General features: G+C 37.7%; 1 protein-coding gene across 1 annotated transcript in view; it reads right to left on the bottom strand.

The window, feature by feature from the left end:
* PTPN22 (protein tyrosine phosphatase non-receptor type 22) overlaps positions 1-20,484 on the bottom strand; it is a 58,344-nt gene that overhangs the window by 21,419 nt on the left and 16,441 nt on the right. Inside the window, exons 5-11 of the mRNA XM_064588612.1 lie at positions 20,386-20,424; positions 18,491-18,562; positions 18,315-18,374; positions 17,590-17,732; positions 16,764-16,830; positions 15,865-15,942; positions 13,328-13,414 (exon numbers count right to left, since the gene is read on the bottom strand). Coding sequence (XP_064444682.1) covers positions 13,328-13,414; positions 15,865-15,942; positions 16,764-16,830; positions 17,590-17,732; positions 18,315-18,374; positions 18,491-18,562; positions 20,386-20,424 — 546 coding nt within the window. The remainder of the gene's footprint in view (positions 1-13,327; positions 13,415-15,864; positions 15,943-16,763; positions 16,831-17,589; positions 17,733-18,314; positions 18,375-18,490; positions 18,563-20,385; positions 20,425-20,484) is intronic.

The raw sequence follows: 20,484 nt of genomic DNA, 5'->3' as shown, positions 1-20,484 counted from the left end.
AAGCAGGGGGAGTGGGAGAGGGAGAAGCAGGCTCCCCACTGAGCAGGGAACCTGATGCAGGGCTCGATCCCAGGACCCTGGGATCATGACCTGAGCCAAAGGCAGATGCTTAACCGACTGAGCCATTCAGAGGCCCTGAAAATAAATTTGTTTTAAGTCCTCCTTAGTTTGTGATATTTGTTACAGCAGGTCGGGTAAACTGATAAGATATTAATAACCCACTTTCAGGAATGGATAGATCAGACAGAAGATCAATAAGGAAATAGAGGACAGACATGAACAACACCATAAACCAATTAAATCTAACAGCACATATAGAACACTCCATGTTACAACATACACATTCTTCTCAAACTTATATGGAACATTGCACAGGATAGACCATATGGTAGGCCACAAAACAAGTCTTTTCTTTTTAAATTTTATTTTATTATGTTATGTTAGTCACCATACAGTATATCATTAGTTTTTGATGTAGTAATCCACGATTCATTGTTTGCATGTAACACCCAGTGCTCCATGTAATATGTGCCCTCCTAATACCCATCACTGGGCTAACCCATCCCCCCCACCCCCGTCCCCTCTAAAACCCTCAGTTTGTTTCTCGGAGTCCATAGTCTCTCATGGTTTGTCTCCCCCTCCAATTGCCCCCTTCATTATTCCCTTCCTTCTCCTAATGTCCTCCATGCTATTACTTGTGTTCCACAAATAAGTGGAACCATATGATAATTGACTTTCTCTGCTTGACTTATTTCACTTAGCATAATCTCCAGTCCCATCCATGTTGATGTCAAAGTTGGGTATTCATCCTTTCTGATGGCTGAGTAATATTCCATTGTATATATGGACCACATCTTCTTTACAAAACAAGTCTTAATAAATTTTAAAATATTGAAGTCATACACAGTATCTTTTCCAATTATAATGGATTGAAACTAAAAATTAATAACAAAAAGAAAACTAGAAAATTCACAAATGTGTGTAAATTAAACAACTAATGGGTCAAAGAAGAAATCACAACAGAAATTAGAAAATATTTAAAAATGAACAAAACACAGCATACCAAAATGTATGAGATATAGTGAAAGTGATATTCAGAGGGAATTTATAGCTATAGATGCCTACTCTTAAAAAGAAAGATCTTGGGGGCAACACTATATGTTAATTAATTGAATTTAAATAAAAAAAGAAGAAAGATCTCAAATCAATAACTTAGCTTTACACCTAAGGAACTAGAAAAAAAAGCAAACTAAACCAAAAGCTAGCAGAAGGAAGGAAATATTAAAGATTAGAGCAGAGCTAAATGAAATAGAGACTAAGAAAACAATGGAGAAAATCAACAAAACCAAAAATTGATCCTTTGAAGAGTTCAATAAAAGTGACAAACCTTAGTTAGATTGACTAAGGAAAAAAGAGAGAAGACTCAAATTACCAAAATCTCAAATTACAGAAATAGAAGTGGGTATGCTACTACCAATTTTACAGAAATAAAAAGTATTATAAGACAATAATGTGAACAATTGTACACTGACAAATTGTACAACCTAGATGAAATGGACAAATTCTTAGAAACATATGATCAACCAAACTGACTCAGGAAGAAATAGGAAATTTGAATAGACCTAGTAAGTAGATTGAATCAGTAATCAAAAGACCTTCCAACAAAGAAAAGCCAGGACCAGATGGTTTCATTAGTGAATTCTACCAAACATTTAATGAAGAATTAATACCAGTCTTTCACAAACTCTCCCAAAAAGTTGACACTTGCTAAGTCATACTATGACGCCAGCATTACCCTGATACCAAGGCCAGACAAAGATACTACAAGAAAAAGAAAACTATAGATCAGTATCATTTATGATTATTGATGCAAAGTCCTCAACCAAATACTAGCATACTGAATTCAGCATCATATTAAAAGGATTATATGTCATGACAAAGTGGGATTTATTCCCAGAATGCAAGGATTGTTCAACATACAAAAATCAATCAACATAATACACCACATTAATAAAATAAAGGAGAAAACTCTCACATGAGAATGTCAGTTGAAGCAGAAGAAAAGCATTTGAAAAAATTCATGATAAAAACAACAGTCCAGAATATACAGAGAACTCCTAAGACTCAACAACAGCAACAACAAAAACCCAATTCAAAAATGGGCAAAAGACTTTATATAGACACTTTTCAAAAGATGATATACAAATGGCCAATGAGCACATGAAAAATGCTCTCCATTGCTAATCAGGAAAATACAAACCAGAACCACAATGAGATACCACTTTATACCCATTGGATGGTTACCATAAATAAGCAAACAAAAATAGTTGCTAAGGATATGGAGAAATTGGAACCTTGTATATTGCTAGTAGGGATGTAAAATGGTGTAGCTGCTGTAAAAAACAGTATGGCAGTGCCTCAAAAAATTAAACACAGAATTATCATGTGAGGAGCACCTGGCTGGCTTGGTCAGAAGAGCATGTGACTCTTGATCTCAGGGTCGTGAGTTCGAGCCCCCTGTTGAGTGTACAGATTACTTAAATAAATATTAAAAAAAAAAAAAAAGAATTATCATATGACCCAGCATTTCCACTTCTGCATATATACCCCAAAGAACTGAAAACAGGAACACAAAAAGATATTTACACACTCATGATCTTAGCAGTATTATTCACAATAGCCAAAAGGTAGAAGTAAACCCCCATTCACCAATGGATGAATGGAGAAACAAAGTGTGGCATACAATGGAATATTATTCAGCCTTAAAAAAGAAGGAAATTCTGACATGTTATGACATTGATGAACCTTGAGGACATTATGCTAAGTGCAATAAGCCAGACACAAAAGGACAAATATCATGTGATCCCACTAATATGACATACCTAGAGTATTCAAATTCATAGATACAAATGGTAGAATAATGGTTGCCAAAGATGGGGGGAGGGGAAGAAGGATTGGGGAACTATTATTTAACAGATATAAAGTTTCAGTTTTTCAAGATAAAAAGAGTCCTGGAAATGTATGGTGGTGATAATTGCACAACAATATGAATGTTCATAGTACCATTGAACTATGCACATAGAATTAATTAAGGTGGTTAAATTTATGTATATTTTACCACAATTTTAAAAAAAAGATTTTATTTTAGGGAGAGAGCGTGTATGCATGCACACATGCAAACGGGGGGAGGAGCAGAGGGAGAGGAAGAGGAAGAGGGAAAGAATCCCAAGCAGACTCCATGCTGAGCACAAGCCCAACTGGACTTGATCCCACAACCCCAAGATCATGACCAAGCCAAAACCAAGTGTCAATGCTCAACTGACTGAGCCACACAGGTGCCCCTACTTTACCACAATTTAAAAATTTTGAAAAAAAATAGGCAAAGGACTTGGATATACATTTGTCCAAAGAAGATATACAAACGGCCTATAAGCACACAAAAATGATGCTCAACATCAATTAATCATTAGGGAAATGCAAATCAAAACCATGAGATACCACTTGACACCCATTAGGATGGCTATTATCTAGAAAAAAACAAAACAAAACAAAACAAAAAAAAAACAAAAAAAACCCCCAAAAAACCCAAAACCAGAAAATACCAAGTGGTGGCATGGATGTGGAGAAATTGAAACTCTTGTGCATTGCTAGTGGGGATGTAAAATTTTGCAGCTGCTGTAAAAAACAGTATGGCAGTACCTTTAAAAACTAAACCTAGAATTACTGTATGATCCAGCAATTCCTGGATTCTTCTGGGTATATACCCCAAAGAATTTAAAGTAGGGACTTCAACAAATATTGGTACACCGATTTTTTTTAAAGATTTTATTTATTTATTTGAGAGAGAGAGAGAGCACACAAACAGGGGAAGCAGCAGAGGGAGAGAGAGAAACAGGCTCTCCATTGAGCGGGGAGCCTGATGCGGGGCTCAATCCCAGGACCCTGGGATCGTGACCTGAGCCGAAGGCAGGCACTTAACCGACTGAGCCACCCAGGCGCCCCAGTACAACAATTTTTATAGCAGCATTATTCACAGTAACCAAAAGGTGGAAACAATTCAAGTATCAATTGGTGGATGAATGAATAAGCAAAATATGGGATATACACACAATTGAATATTATACAACCATAAAAAGGAATGAAATTCTGATGCATACTAAAAAAAATAGATGAACCTTAAAAACATGCCACATGAAATAAGCCAGATTCAAAAGAATAAATACATGATTCCACATATATGATGTACCTAGAATAAGCAATCTTATAGAGACAAAAATTAGAATAGAAGTTGTTAGGGGTTGGGGTAGGGGGCATGGAGAGTTTCTGTTTAGGATGATGAAAATTTTCTAGAAATAAATAGTAGTGATGGTCATGCATATAGCAAAGGTACTTACTGCCACTGCATTATACACTTAAAAATGGTTAAGGAGGTAATTTTTTCCACTGTGATACAATGATATATTTGACCACAACAGAAAATATGAATGGGGAAAGTGTTTCCTCCTCCTATTTTCTGGTATAGATTGTGTAAAATTCATGGTAATTCTTCCCTAACTATTTGGTTGGAATACTCAAGTGAAATTATGTGGGTCTAGAGATTTCTTTTTTGGGAGTTTTAAATTATGAATTCCATTTCCTTGACTGTTATGGGGCTATGCAAATGATTTATTTCATGTTGAGTAAGCTATGGTAGTTTGTGTTTCATGAGGAAGTAATCCATTTTGTCTAAGTTGTCAAGTGTAGATATGTCCAGTTCATACTATATTCCTTTATTATCCTTTTGATATCTGCAGAGACTCGAGGGCTCTCCCATTTCACTCCTGATATTGGTCATTTCTATCTTCTTTTTTCCTCAGCTGTCTTCATAGAAGTTTGTCAACTTTATTGATCATTTTGGCTCTTTTTTCCACAGTTTTTGTTTTCAATTTCATTGATTTCTGCTATTTCTTTCCTGACTCTTTTCTTTGGGTTTATTTTGCTTTTTTCCTCCCTTAGATTCTTAAAAGTGGGAGCTCAGATTGTTGATTTGAGACTTTTGCTGTTTTCAAATGTTTGCATTTAGAGTGCTATAAACTTTCCTCTCAAAACTGCTGTAGCTCTGTCCCACAAACGTCAATGTGTTCATTTTTATTCAGTTCAATGTGTGTTTTTTTAAAAATTTCCCATGAAACTCCCTCTTTCACTCAATGGATTACTTAGAAGAATGTAGTTTAGTTTCCAAGTGTTTGGACCTTTTCCTGTTATCTTTCTGTTATTGACTTCTAGTTTGATTCCACTGTGGTCAGAGAATACATTCTGTATGATTTCAGTTCTTTTAGATGTTTGAGATGTTTTGTGGCCCTGAATATAACTGATCTCAGTATATGTTCCATCAACACTTGAAAAAAAAGATGTGTGTTCTTGTGATGTTGATTGGAATGTTCTATAAATATCAATTTGATCCTGTTGGTTGATGGTGGTGTTGAGTTATCCTATATTCTTGCCGATTTTCCATTGAGTTTTTCTATCAATTGTTAAGAGAGGAGTACTGAACTATAACCAGATTTGTCTATTTCTCCTTTCAGTTCTGTCAGTTTTTGCTTCACATATGTTTGGTTCATACACACTTAGGACTACTATCTATGTCTTATTGGCGGATTGATCCTTTTATCATTATATAATGTCCCTTCCTGCCTATGATAATTTTCTTTGCTCTGAAGCCTACTTTATCTGATATTAATATAGCTACTCTTGCTATATTCTTTCCTTTATTCATGTTTATATTTATTTTTAATTTTTTTGCCATTTAACATTATTTTACTCTAGCATAAAAGACTTTTCTTTCTTACAGATTATTTCCTTGGAGCTCTAGTGGACCTGACTATTGTATAGGTACCCTGGGCTTAGATTCAAAATCTCCCCATAAATGACCACAACAAATTTTTAGGCCACATCTTTTGAAATCCATTGAAAGGTGGATTAACAATTTTCCAAACAATCTATAGACAATAGAACTCTGACCATAAAGAGTACATTAACTCAACTTACACTACAATAGTCCTGTTGACCTTCTATTATCCTTGTTATTTTTTTCTCCAAAAATTTTTTTAGATTTTATTTATTTATTTGAGAGAGAGAGGGAGAGCAGGGAGAGCAAGAGAAGAGTGAGAGGGAGAAGCAGACTCCTCACTAAGTGGAGAGCCTGTTGTGGGACTTGATCCCAGGAACCTGAGATCATGTCCTGAGCCAAAGGCAGACACTTAACCCACTGAGCCGCCCAGGTGCCCCTTCTTCAAGTTTTTATTTAAATTCTAGTTAACTAACATATAATGTAATATTGGTTTCAGGAGTAGAATTTGGTGATTCATCACTTACTATTATACCCAGTGCTCAACACAAGTGCCCTCCTTAATACCCATCACCCATTTAGCCCATCCGCCTCCATCAACGCTGTTTGTTCTCTATAGTTAACATGGTTTATTTCCCTCGCTTTTCTCCCTTCTCCTATGTTCATCTGTTTTGTTTCTTAAATTCCACATATGAATGAAATCATATGGTATTTGTCTTTCTCTGACTGACTTGTTTCAGTTACATAATACACTTAAGCTCAATCCACGTGTTGCAAATGGCAAGATTTCATTCTTTTTGATGGCTGAGTAATAGTCCATTATATATAATATTCCATTATATATATATATGTATATATATGTATATATGCCACATCTTCTTTATCCATTCATTAGTTAATGGGCATTTGGGCTCTTTTCCATAATTGGGCTATTGTTGATAATGCTACCATAAACATCAGAGTACATGTGCCCCTTTGAATTAGTATTTTTGTTCCCTTACTCATGTTTATATGAATACATGATATATCTTTTTCCCAATCTTTACTTTAAACCAACCTATATATTCGAAATATATTTCTTATAGACAGCATATAGACGTTTTCAATACACTCTGCCAATCTGTCTTTTAACTGATATATGTATACCATTTACATTTAATGTAATTATTGATATGTCAGGGCTTAAGTCTGCCATTTTATTTTTTGTTTTCTGTTTGTTCTGTTTTTCATTTCTTTTTTCTTTCTCCTGCATTTTTAGAATTTCATTTTGATTTACCTATAGTGTTTTTTAAGGTATATCTTTGTAGAGTTTTTGTAGTGGTGGCTCTAGGTATTACATTATATATACATAACCTATCACAGTCTACAGGTGTTATTAGTTCACTAGTTTAAGTACAGAAACCTCTCCCTTTACGTCCCTAACCCTTCCCTGTTTATAATTATCTTAAGTATTTCCTCTAATACATAAAATTATACATATCAGACTGTATAATTTTTGCTTCAATAATCAAGCAATTTAGAAAACTCAAGAAGAAAAAGAAAATCTATTACATTTACCCATGCTTTTGCTTATCATGTTCTCCCTTTCATCATTTCCTTTCTGTTTAGAAAACTTCCTTTGTCATTTTTTTAAAGATAGGTCTACCAAACAAATTCTCTTAGTTTGTTTGTTTGTCTGTTTGTTTTTCATCTGAGAATGTCTTGATTTCTTCTTCATTCCTGAAAGAAATTTTCCTGGGTATGGGATTCTGGGTTGCCATTTATTTTTTTTCAGCACTGGAGAAATATTGTTTCACTTTCTTCTGGCTTCCATGGTTTCTGATGACAATTTTGCTATCATACTAATTGTTTTCTCCCTACAGTTAAGATCATTATTCTGTGGCTGTTTCCTAGAACTTTTATCTTTAGTTTTCAGAAGTTTAATTATACTGAGTCTTTTTTGTTTTGTTTTGTTTTGTTAAAGATTTTATTTATTTGACAGAGAGAGAGACAACGAGAGAGGGAACACAAGCAGGGGGAGTGGGAGGGGGAGAAGCAGGCCTCCTGTGGGGCAGGGAGCCCGATGTGGGGCTCAATCCCAGGACCCTGGGACCATGACCTGAGCCGAAGGCAGATGCTTAACGACTGAGCCACCCAGGCGCCCCTATACTGAGTCTTTAAGTACTTTTTTAGCCTTGCCTTTTTTCTCCTCTCCTTCTTAGACTTTGCTGACACAATGCTAGTTTTTTTGTTGTAGTCCCTTAGGTTCCCTAAGGCTCTGTTTGTTCTTTTTTTTCCAGTCTATTTTATTTCTGATGTTTAGATTGGTTAATTCCTATTGTTCTATCTTCTAGCTCATTAGTTCTTTTTTTCTGTATGTACCCTGAATTCTGCTGTTGAGCTCATCTACTAAGCTATTCTGTTTCAGTTACTACCTTTTTCAATTCTAAAATTGCCATTGGTTCTTCTTTATATCGTCTGGATTTTTTGCTGAATCTTTTTCTATTTATTGCTGAGCCTTTCCATTTTTTAAAAATTTTAAGCACGTTTGTAATTGCTCATTGAAGCATTTTAATTGGGGCTGCTTTTAAAACTTTGTCAGATAATTCTAACATCTTTATCATCTCAGTATTGTCATCTATTGGTTGTCTTTTATTCATTTGGTTTGAGATCTTCCTGGTTCTTGGTATGATGAGTGATTTCAATTGAAACCTAGACATTTTTGTATTGTTACGAGGCTCTGGATCTTAGTTAAATCTTCTCTTTTAGCTAGGTTCTTTTATTTTTAACTCCATTCTACAGAGGAAAGGGAAGGTTGTGCCTCATTACTGCCTTGTTACTGCCAGGTGTATTCTACTTCTACCAGTTTCCTCACTGAGTCTTTGTTGACACCCAAGGGGAGACATCACAGGAGAGGCTCCTCATGTGGTCTCTACTGACACTGTGGTAGGGGTGGCCTTATCACTGCTGGATGATGGTGGAAGTCCTAATTCTCTACTAGACTTCTTCAGATACTACTTCAGTGGGAAGGCATTAGGGTACCATGTTACTGTCCAGTGGAAGCTTGCTCCCCATGCAGTCTCCAATGACACTGCAGGAAACCCTCATTTCAGGCCATTAAGGATAAAAGTCCTACCTCTTTACCTGACCTTCTCTGACACCACTCTGGCATTCTACTACAGTGTTAGAAAGGTGGAAATCTAGGACCCCACTCAGCCTTTGCTGACATGGGTGGGGTTGGGGCACCATTATTTTCTGTGGTGTTAACTAAAGTAGAGTGATGATTATCTAAAAGTTTTCTGTCTTGCTGGACTGCCCCTTTTCTGGTCCTTTGTCTAGACAGAGCAGGTTGTTGTTGGGGCTTTTTTGTCTGCATCCCTGGCTTTTCCATGTTGTTGACTTCTTCAGTTTCCAGTCTGGGATATATGAGTCAAAAGAAAACCCAAGGAACTTACCATCATGTCTTTCCTCAGGTTCCAAGGTCCTTAGCTGGCCTGTCTTCTTTCTATCTCTCAGAGCCTTCTTATAGTTGTTTTATATATAATGTCAATTATATAATGGTTTCTAGTTGCACTTAGCGGGAGGAATAGGGAAAAGTATGTCTATTTGATCTTTCCAGAAACAGAAGTCCTCTTTAGTTAACTGTAACCCATTCTCTCTGTGGGAGTTTGAACTGTGTTGCTATGTTTCCATTTACTGAATAAGGGCCCACTCCAAACAACCCAACTGGAGCCATGGCCCTGCCACTGGGCTAAATTTGAGTACTGGCATTTCCTGGAACCTAAATAAAATATTAGCCCACATATTCCAGCAACATATCAAAAGAATATTTTTTTGTTGGGGTGCCTGAGTGGCTCAGTCATTAAGCGTCTGCCTTCAGCTCAGGTCATGATCCCAGGATCCTGGGATCAAGCCCCACATCGGGCTCCCTGCTCCACGGGAAGCCTGCTTCTCCCTCTCCCACTCCCCCTGTTTGTGTTCCCTCTCTCGCTGTGTCTCTCTCTGTCAAATAAATAAATAAAATCTTTAAAAAAAAGAATATTTTTTGCTCAAGAAGGGTTAATTCTAAGAATACAGGGATGGTTTGATATTAACAAATCCAATGGTATGACTGTATTAATAAGTCAAAGGAGAAATCCACGTGAGCACTCCATGAATTCAAAATATGCAATTGACAGAATTCAACATTCTTTCTCTAAAAATTTCCTAATAAAATAGAAATCAATGAATACACTCTTTAAACAATTGAAAAATAATAGTCCAATTTATAATTGCACCAAAATGAATAAGATACCTAGGAATAAATTTAACCAAGGAGGCAAAAGACATTGATTAAAGAAATTGAAGATGATACAACAAATGGAAAGATATACCATGTTCATGAATTGGAAGAATTAATATTCTTAAAATGTTCATACAACCCAAAGCAATTTACAGATTCAATGCAATCTCTGTCAAAATACCAATAGCATTTATCACAGAACTAGAACAAATAATCCTAAAATTGGTATGGAACTACAAAAGACCTCAAAGAGTCAAAGCCCAATCTTGAGAAAGTAAACAAAGCTAGACATAGCACAATCCCATTTTTCAAGATATATTACAAAGCTAGAGTCATCAAAACAGTATGTACTGACACAAAAATAGACACATAGATCAATGGAACAGATAGAGAGACCAGAAACAGACCCACATTTATATGATCAATTAATCCATGACAAAGGTGGCAAGAATATACAATGGGGTGGGGCACCTGGGTGGCTCAGTTTTTGAGTGTCTGCTTTCAGCTTGGGTCATGATCTTGGGGTCCTGGGATTGAGCAGTTCGGCCTCCTGCTCAGCACAGAGTCAGCTTCTCCCTCTGCCCCTCCCCCTACTTGTGCGCGCACGCTCTCTCTCTGTGTCTCAAATAAATAAATAAATAACTTTAAAAAAAAAGAATATACAATGGGGAAATGACAGTCTTTTCAATAAATGGTGTTGGGAAAACTGGACAGCTACATGCAAAAGAATTAAACTAGACCACTCTCTTACATCATACAGAAAAATAAACTCAAAGTAGATTAAAGACCTAAATGTGAGGCCTAAAACCATCAAACTCCTAAAAGAAAACATAGGTAATTTCTTACAGTAATCTCTTGGACACTGGCCTTAGCAACATATTTATGGCTATGTGTCCTCAGGCAAGGGAAACAAAAGCAAAAATAAACTATGGGGACTATATCAAAATGAAAATCTTCGGCACAGAAAGGAAATCATCAACAAAACAAAAGGCAACCTACTGAATGGAAGAAGACATTTGTAAATGATATATTCAAAGGAGTTAATATCTAAAATATATAAAGAACTTGTACAACTCAACATCAAAAAAAATCTGATTAAAAAATAGGCAGAGGACATGAATAGACATTTTTCTTTTTTTTTTTTTTTAAAGATTTTATTTATTTGACAGAGAGAGACACATCGAGAGAGGGAACACAAGCAGGGGGAGTGGGAGGGGGAGAAGCAGGCTTCCCACCGAGCAGGGAGCCCAATGCGGGGCTCAATCCCAGGACCCCAGGATCATGACCCAAGCGGAAGGCAGATGCCCAATGACTGAGCCACCCAGGCGCCCCGAATAGACATTTTTCTAAAGAAGACATGCAGATGGCCTATAGGCACATGAAAGATGCTCAAAACACTAATCATCAGGGATATGCAAATCAAAACCACAATGAGATATCACCTCACACCTGTCAGAATGGCTAAAATAAAAAGCACAAGAAACAAGTCTTAGAGAGGAAGTAGAGAAAAGAGAACTCTCGTGCAGTGTTGGTGAGAATGTAAGTTGGTGCAGCCACTATGGAAAACAGTATGGAGGTTCCTTAAAAAATTAAAAATAAGACTGCCATTTGATCCAGTAATCACACTACTGGGTATTTACTCAAAGAATACAAAAACACTAATTTCAAGGGATATATGCACTCCTATGTTTATTGCAGCATTATTTACAACAGACAAACTATGGAAGCAGCTCAAGCGTCCATCCATAGACGAATGAATATTCCATATAAAAAAGAATGAAATCCTGCCATTTGTGACAACATGGATGAACCTAGAGGGTATTATGCTAAGTGAAATAAGTCAAACGGAGGAAGATAAATACCATATGTTTTCACTCATTTGGGGAATCTAAAAAGCAAAATTAACAACAACAAAAAAAGACTTTTTTTTTTTAAATAGGCTCCAGGCCCAGCGAGGAGCCCAACACGGGGCTTGAACTCACGACCCTGAGATCAAGACCTGAGCTAAGATCAAGAGTTGGAAACTTAATTGACTGAGCTACTTAGATGCCCCCAAAAAACGCTTAACTATAGAGAATAAACTGGTGGTTGCCAGGGAGGAGGTAGGTGGGGGGGAAGAGGTGAAATAGATGATGGGGATTAAGAGGTATAAAACAAACAAACAGATATCTCCAATCAAGTCAGCATCACACTTGATAGTGAAACATGAAAATCTTTCCCATTAAAATTTGGTTGTCCCTAATCACCTTTATCATTTAACTTTGGTCTGGGAATACTAGCCAATAAAACATACATAAATAGGATATAAGTAAAAATTTCTGACAAGACTATACTCTTATTTCACATCTTTCCACCACATTGTTTTCCCTTGAAGTTGACACTAACTAGGATTGCTTAGTCCATTTCAAACCTCAACAGTTTTTCTGGCTTTCTTTCCTTCCTCATGATTCAGCATTTGACTGATAGGAGTTATGATCAGAATCATGTCTTATATACTTTGTATTCCTAATACTAGGTAGTAGCTAGGTAGCAGGTCCTCAGTGAATATTTTCAGATTAAGAATCCAAAATGTGATATTAAAAATTAAATTAAGAAATATGTTACAAAATATACCCTTGAAATGTAAATCAGTAATTTTATCTTCTTTAAGTTTGTTCAGAACCTAGTGCTTTGTGACTACACAGTAAGTATTTGACTCATCAATTTTTGTGATGAGATCAAAATAGCATATCCTGGAATACTCAATATTTAATTGGAATTTGGTTAAATCATAATCGTTTTTATATGTAAGACCCTCAGCTAAAAATTCCTCTGCATATTTTAAAATATTCCCAAAATTTGATGAGACTTATGCAATCAAAGTGAGGCTAGAGGAACCTGAAAAATCACATTGGTGCTCAACTATGATTTCACTTTGTAACTGTCACTCTCACTTTTAACTTGCCACACAGCTATTTGACCTGTGAACAGAATATACACTTGCCCTGCACTCACTCCTATTGTTTCTAAATTGAGCTGAAACTTGTATACAGTAGGTTAACCAAAAGATTCATTTTCTAAGTTGAAGTACTTCAATTAATTGGTCCTTCTCCACAGGAGATTTGCAGTGTAGCCCCATGCACCCCTGACGCTCCAACTAAGTGACAATAAATAATAAATGAAGTCCTGCAACTGATCTGAGATCCCTTGACCAAAATCAAATATGAAAAAAAAGACAAAATATCAAGGTTAATGTTTACCTCTGTTCCCGAGTGTTGATCCCTAATAACATCCATCTGTCTCTTAAAAAGTTCTAATACAGCCTTGTAGACCAGTTCATACTGTTCCTGAAGAGCATCACAAACCAAAACAAATGAAAACAAACAAGAAACTTGGTGAACCACAGAACCAGAGTTCAGGAGTGTGAACATCAGTCAAATCCTAGTATAGCAGACCTGAAAAGACCATCAACAGGAATTTAATCGTAGTGCCCTTATGTTTGCGAAGCCCATTTAGGATTGCAAAGCACTTCTGGCTACTAGAAACAGCTAAATATTTGATCTTCTACCTCTAAATATACAAGGGCCATCCAGCATGTTTTATGTTCTGATTCCATTTATCCTTCCCTCCACCATCAACCCTCCAATTCCATTTTCCTGGCTCACATTTTAAACATTTTATCTGATCCCGGATGCATTTTTTGGTCAGGCACTTTCATCTTATCTGGAAAAAGGGAGATAGATTGTGGTCGATGGGTAGATAGATAGCTTCAATATGTATTCTTCACTTGACCCTGACAATTGATCTCTAAAGTAGGTAGGCTATTATCCCTGTTTACATTTTGTGCAAGGTCGTTCAGCAGTGATTTCCAGACTTGGATTCGAACCTGAATCTTCTGACTCTAGATCAAGCCGCTGAAATGCTCTCCTAGCAAAGACACCCAAGAAAAGTAGACCACCCAAGAGAGTCTGGAAACTTGTGCTTGTAAAAGGATTTCACTGTCTAGAAATGACACCACCACCATAATAAGGTCCTGGCGGGAGGGGGGGGCGAAGGGGAGGGAGGAGGGGGGTTCTGCCCCCCCGGACCTGCTCTAGCACTTGATTTTGGATCTACTTTTCATCTGAAAGAGCCTCAGCGGGGTTTCCCCGGCACTTCACACAATCGTATACAAATAAAGCACAACTTTTGCCAATTATAATTTTAGCAGAACACTACAGAGTCCGTGTCACCCAACACATCTGTTGGTACACGCTTCCATTTTTTTAAGAAGAGAGAAAAGTCAGACAGGAAGTGCTCAGCTGGTTACAGTGCTATTTCCTGGTGAGAATGGTGTCAGAAAAAGCAGCGACAACTGGGAAGGGATTTGTTCAGCTGGTTGTTGATAACGTTGATGAACATGTGAAGGCTAACCAGAAATCGTTTCCTCTGTCTTCCGACCTTTGCAAGGAGGCCGGAAATGGACTTTCTCTGAAATGGGGTAGGGTTTTATTGATTGATTCAGTGTTACAATGTAATATTAGACAACTAGGGTGCATACTTCCTGGGGTCTGTAGCCATTTACATGGGTCAGCCTGCTTTTAAGTCTGGTGGCACTAAACCAGCCAGTGCTTTTATTTCATAGAAACTTTTTCCCTCAGGTCGAATATAGAAAACACCTACAGTCGACGCATGAAAAAAAAATTTTTTTTTCCACTAACTATTAGTGGAAAACCTGTGTGGGCCAAACAGAAGGCTTTTATTACAATAGCTCTTCATATTTTCCCCTCAATTCACAAATGCCCAATGAAAATACCTAAACTTCCACTGGTGATTATTTTACCTCCAAGTCTATGTGCAAGTTCATTTGTAAGTGCTTTAAACACTTCAGGGTCTTGCCATTTAAGCAGGAGAAAGTAGTTCTAACAAATTATGTAAAAGTATCTGTTACTTATATCAATCAATGCTTAGTGAATGAATGAATGGGGCAAAGCTAAACCCCATCTTAAAGATGGAGACCATTTTTTTTTAGAAATGTGGGTAAAATTATTGGTATGGAAATCTGGGTGAAATTGATGTTGTAGAGAGTGAGAGATCTGTGCTGGGAAAGTTTCACCTAGGCGGTGGAACTTGAGCGGGAGAGAGGACAAAACAGGGGAAGAGCATCCCTAACGGAGTGAACGAGGGTGAGCACTTTGGGGTGGATGAAAATATTGTCATACATATGCAACCGTATATAGTATGATTCTAATTATGGTTTTTTAAAGTATGCATACAATAAGGATCAGGAGAGACTACAGAACAATAGTAATCGTGGCTACCTCTAGGCAATAGGAGTATGGTTGCTTTTATTTTTATTTTTCATCAAGTCAAAAAATGAGTATACAGACTGCCTTCTCCAGATTCCTTTACCACTTCCTGAAATCGAAATGACAAAGCTCTGATTTTTCTATGGTTTCAGAAGTGAATTACTGCTATAAAACTTCGAGTTAACCTGACCCAACTATTTCTTTATAATAAATCAAACAGCTTGTGGAATTTCTTCAACATCCTTTATAAGAAATATTACATTAGTTTCTTAATATCTTCTGCACAGACAGTAAAATACAAGGAATGAGAGGAATTTGATCCAAGGCAAGGGATACAGGAAAAAAATTGATCTGTTCAGAGTTCAAGGAAATGCAAATGGGCTAGTCTACCTAAGAGTCAGTTTGTGTTACAGCTGGGCAGTCAGCTGTTTTGGGTGGCCTTACTATTGAACAGAGAGATGTAGCAAGACTCAGACACGTGTTATGATCCATTCACCATAGTTGCATACCTGAGTTTGAACAAATGAAGGCCTTTGTGTTCGCATTTCCTGGATCAAACTAAAAACACTGAAGTTCTCAGGAAGTATCTATCAAATAAAAGAAAAAAAATCTTACTCCTTTGTTCCTTAGCTTTGTTAATAAACTATTTCTCCTAGTCTTGTCACTCCCATGATATCTGCTCTCTTAACAGAAGATAATATCCGAAAAAGAATGCATTTTTAAAATGAATGACATTTCTCATCACTTGCATCGTGATTTAGAGCCTGGTATTTTCCCCAGAAAAGATTGAAGAAACTCTTGAAAATGATTTCACATGGGGTGATCAAATGTTTGAAGTTAAAAATATAATGAGGGAGAAGGCTCGAGTAGATGAGCAAGTATGAGAATTTCATGAAATAAAAGAAGGTGGCAGATATGTTTAAAGCCTATATTTCAAACTTCCCACTTCCTATTAGACTATAAAAAATGACTTAGAGATCGGAACACAAGGTTTGATTGTGGTAAATTGAGTCCATCCACTAAAGTGGTTTGGATAAAGGAAGGGTAACTGTGGAATTTAGGGCAGTGATTCTCAAACTACAGCATGCATCAGAAGCACCGGGAGAGCTTGGTGCCCGTCCTCCCCTCCCCTCCACCTCCAGAGTTTCTGCTTCATTCCATCCAAGGCAAGGCCCAAGGTTTTGCATTTCTAACAAGTTCTCAGGTGATGCCAATGCTGCTTGTTTGGGAACCACACTTTGAGAACCACCCACCTAGGGCCTAATTTAATCATCTGACAAAGCGAGTCTACAGTGAATACTCTAGAAAAGATGAGTCATGGAGATGGATGTTTGGAAGAACCAAACAATTCCTAAGTCTGAAACTAACAGGGTAAGCAGACAGCCAGTGCCTGCGGAGAGAAACTTACCCCATCTTTTAGCAACATCCAGGTATAATCAATAGCACAGATAACACCAGTCCTTCCACAGCCGGCACTGAAATGAAAGATCACAGGAGCACGTATAGTTGCAGAGGATGGATCATCGATGGTAGCTGGGAAATGTCACCAGTAGACTGAGGAAGAAGGAACCTAGAGGCAATGAAACGTTCCAACCCCTCCCCCCATTTCCTAGAGCATGTTTGTCAGTTGCCACATGCCCACACCAAATCTCAGGACAGATCCTAGGTGACTTCTCTAAGCAAGAGTCTCTAGAGCTGCACTGTTTCCAAGTAACTTGTCAGAAAATATTAATATAATGCTTTAATTCAATAATTTAATATTCATTAAATGCTTGAATTTATTATAGTTTGTTTTTGCTATGGACCTTGCTCTTTCTTTCTTTTTTTTTTTTTTTTTAAAGATTTTATTTATTTGACAGAGAGAGACACAGTGAGAGAGGGAACACAAGCAGGGGCAGAGGGAGAGGGAGAAGCAGGCTTCCCGCTGAACAGGGAGCCCGATGCGGGGCTCAATCCCAGGACCCTGGGATCATGACCTGAGCCAAAGGCAGACGCTTAACGACTGCGCCACCCAGGCGCCCCTGGACCTTGCTCTTTCAATCACTCATTTCTAAGCTTTGTTCCTTTCCAATCAACTGGAAAAAGTGAGACTAGGATCAGGAGCCTACATCCTATTTGCTTGTACCACCTTAAATTCCAACAGAGTCTGTCTTCCTTTAGGTACAGCAGGAGTCCTGGCCAGACTGTGATGTTTGGTTTGTTTGGGGTGGAAGGTACATAGAACAGCATCATACCTGCAGTGAACGCATATGGGAACACTGTCGTCCTCTTGGTAAGAACGCACATCCCAGATGAGCTCAAGAATAGGGTCTATGGATGAAGGCACATCATGGTCTGGCCAATTCTTGTAATGAAACTGGTAGATAGTTCGAGTTTCCTATAAAAAAATAGCCAGAATGAAAGGAGAGTTCAGTGTTAGGACCCCACCTCATTCTACCACAAGATTACTCTGACTTCCTAAGTAGCATCTCTGTCCTGTTGGCAATTTATGCTGCTTTTTTCTCTATAGGCCTCTGGGGACCACATGCCATTTGAGAACACTGACTATTGGTCTGTCTCGCCTTGCCCCACTCACAAGAGGTGGTAGATATTAAGATAGTCCAAACCAGAGCTTCCCAACTGGTGTGCTTCACCAGTTCAAGTGGGTCACAGGCATGCTGATCTATTAAACCCCTTTGCTGTAGAGAGACGGGGCAATATGAGCTCTCAAGTTGGTTCCCAGCCTCTATTCACTGCACAGCCTCTATTCATCCTATAAATATTATCATTTTAGAAGTGTGCCATGGTGTGTAATAGATTGGGAAGTAGGGATTATACCAAAGGTCTCTTTTGCATGTGAAGACTTATCCAGAACATCAAAGGCCCCACCGCTCCCCATTGTCTTGTGCCCAGCCCAAGTCACATACATATGTATTTGCCTCTGTGGGCTCTTGAGTTTACCATTCGGGTTTATACTTACACTATTGAACTTAGCTTTTAGAGTCCTGATTATGTAATCAGATTTTCTATTTTCAGCTTCCTAAGAAGTAAATTCAAATATTAGTTATTTCAAAAACTAATGTTCAAAAACTAATCTCTATAAAGTAGAACCTGGAGCATCGGTTTGGCCATAACAGAAGCAGGCATCATACTCACACAGGATATGGAGAAAGGGCCAACTTGCCACGGTTGCTCTCCTGGCTCAGTCCAGTAACACTCACACTTTTTCTGTCACACAAAGCAGAATGTCATGACTCCCCTCCAAATATTCTAGTCTCTTCTGGGTAACAAAACCCACTTCCTCACTCAGAAGCAAATTTAGCTGTGTCCTTCACCTTAGGTTAGGACCATCTAATCCCCTGAGGCTTCAACCCCAACATCGTGGTCTGGAATCTCCAAGGATGGGAAAAACACTAAAGGATATGTAAATTACAGACTTCCTAGAAGTCTGAAGAAGTAGAAATGGGGATCTGACATTTTCAGTACAGTAGTCCCCCCTTATCCACAGCTTTGCTTTCCATGTTACCCATGGTCAACCGCGGTCTTTCAGTTAACTATAGTCCAGGATGTATTGTTGGAAGGTCAGTAGTAGCCTAACCCTACATCACAACACCTACATCATTGCCCTCACTTCATCTCATCATGTAGACATCTGATCTTCTCACATCATCATCAGAAGAAGGGTGATATACAATACAATAAGATATACAATACAATAAGATATTTTGAGAAAAAGAGATCGCATTCACATAACATATAGCATATTGTTATAATTGTTCTATTTTAGTATTGTCATTAACTCCTACTGTGTCTAATTCACAAATTACACTTTACCACAGGTATGTGTGCATAGAAAAAAACAGTGTATATAGGGTTTGGAACTATCCACACTGTCAGGTATCCACTAGGCGTCTTGGAGTGTATCCCACATGAATAAGGGGGGACTACTGTATTTCAAAAGGGTTAACAGAAATCATGTCTACTAAAGCAAAGCTGCACAAGCTAAGTGATAGCTTGTTTGGTTTTTGTTGTTGTTGTTGTTAAAGATTTTATTTAATTGAGAGAGAGTACAACAGGGGGCAGGGAGGGCAGAGGGAGAGGGACAAGTAGACTCCCCACTGAGCCGGAAGCCCGAATGGACTGCACAGGGGCTTGATCCCAGAACTCTGAGATCATGACCTGAGCCGAAAGCAGATGCTTAATCAACTGAGCCATCCAGGCGCCCCTGAAAGCTTGGTTTTAACTGGAATTATGAATGTCAACAGGAAGTAAGAAGAGTACTACTATTCAATAGAAACATAATGTGAGCTACCCATGAAGTTTTAAGTTTTCGAATAGCCCCATTCAAAAATGAAAAAAAAATGAGATTGATTTTAATAATACATCTTAGCCCAGTATATCAAAAAAACCCCCCATGTAATCAATATAAAACAGATATTCTATATTTGACATTTCTTATCTCGGTCTTCAAAACCCAGTGTGTGTTTTATATTTACAGCACACCTCAATACCCTAAATTACCATTGGAAACATTTTATTTCCATTTAGAGTTCATCAAAAGTATAGTTGAAAAAGAATCATGTACCCGAGTTGTTCAAAACACACTTAAAGTTTTCCAAACACTGAATTGGAAAACCAAGTTTTTAAATTTAAACTCACTAAAATAAAACGAAATAAAATTGAGTTCCCTGAAACTAGCCATGTTTCAAGCACCCATAGCCACGTGTGACTAGTGGATGTCATGTTGGACAGCATAGGGTTAGAAGCGCTTACTGCCAGTTAAAGATGCCCAATTAATAAAAGTGGGAAAAATGAATCGTTACTTTAAAAGTGTATCTTATCTTTACTTTAAAATAGAGAGTCTACTGAGAAAGTGGACAAAAGGAGTTCTTAGGGGTAAAAAAGCCTTGAGAGTGAGTCATTTAGCGTTCCCAAACTGACAGCTAGCAAGATGAGAATAATTTTTAAGTAGGCACACTTAAGGAAAATTCTGCGACCAAGTCTCCCCTTTCTCTTTCCTTTATCTTTAGGTCCACCGGAAAGCGACTCACCTTCCCCATCTCAAACTCCATGCATGCCATAACAATGATCTGAGGGGATGAAATAGATAGAGCATTGATGTAGTTAGAAAGAACAGTTAATACATGGGT

This window comes from Mirounga angustirostris, unplaced genomic scaffold, assembly GCF_029215605.1.
Source record: "Mirounga angustirostris isolate CCGP_5_RB_7025 unplaced genomic scaffold, mMirAng1.0.hap1 SCAF_4, whole genome shotgun sequence".
Taxonomy (NCBI): domain Eukaryota; kingdom Metazoa; phylum Chordata; class Mammalia; order Carnivora; family Phocidae; genus Mirounga; species Mirounga angustirostris.
The sequence above is the reverse complement of the archived record's forward strand: the minus strand, read 5'-3'. Positions and strand labels throughout refer to the sequence as shown.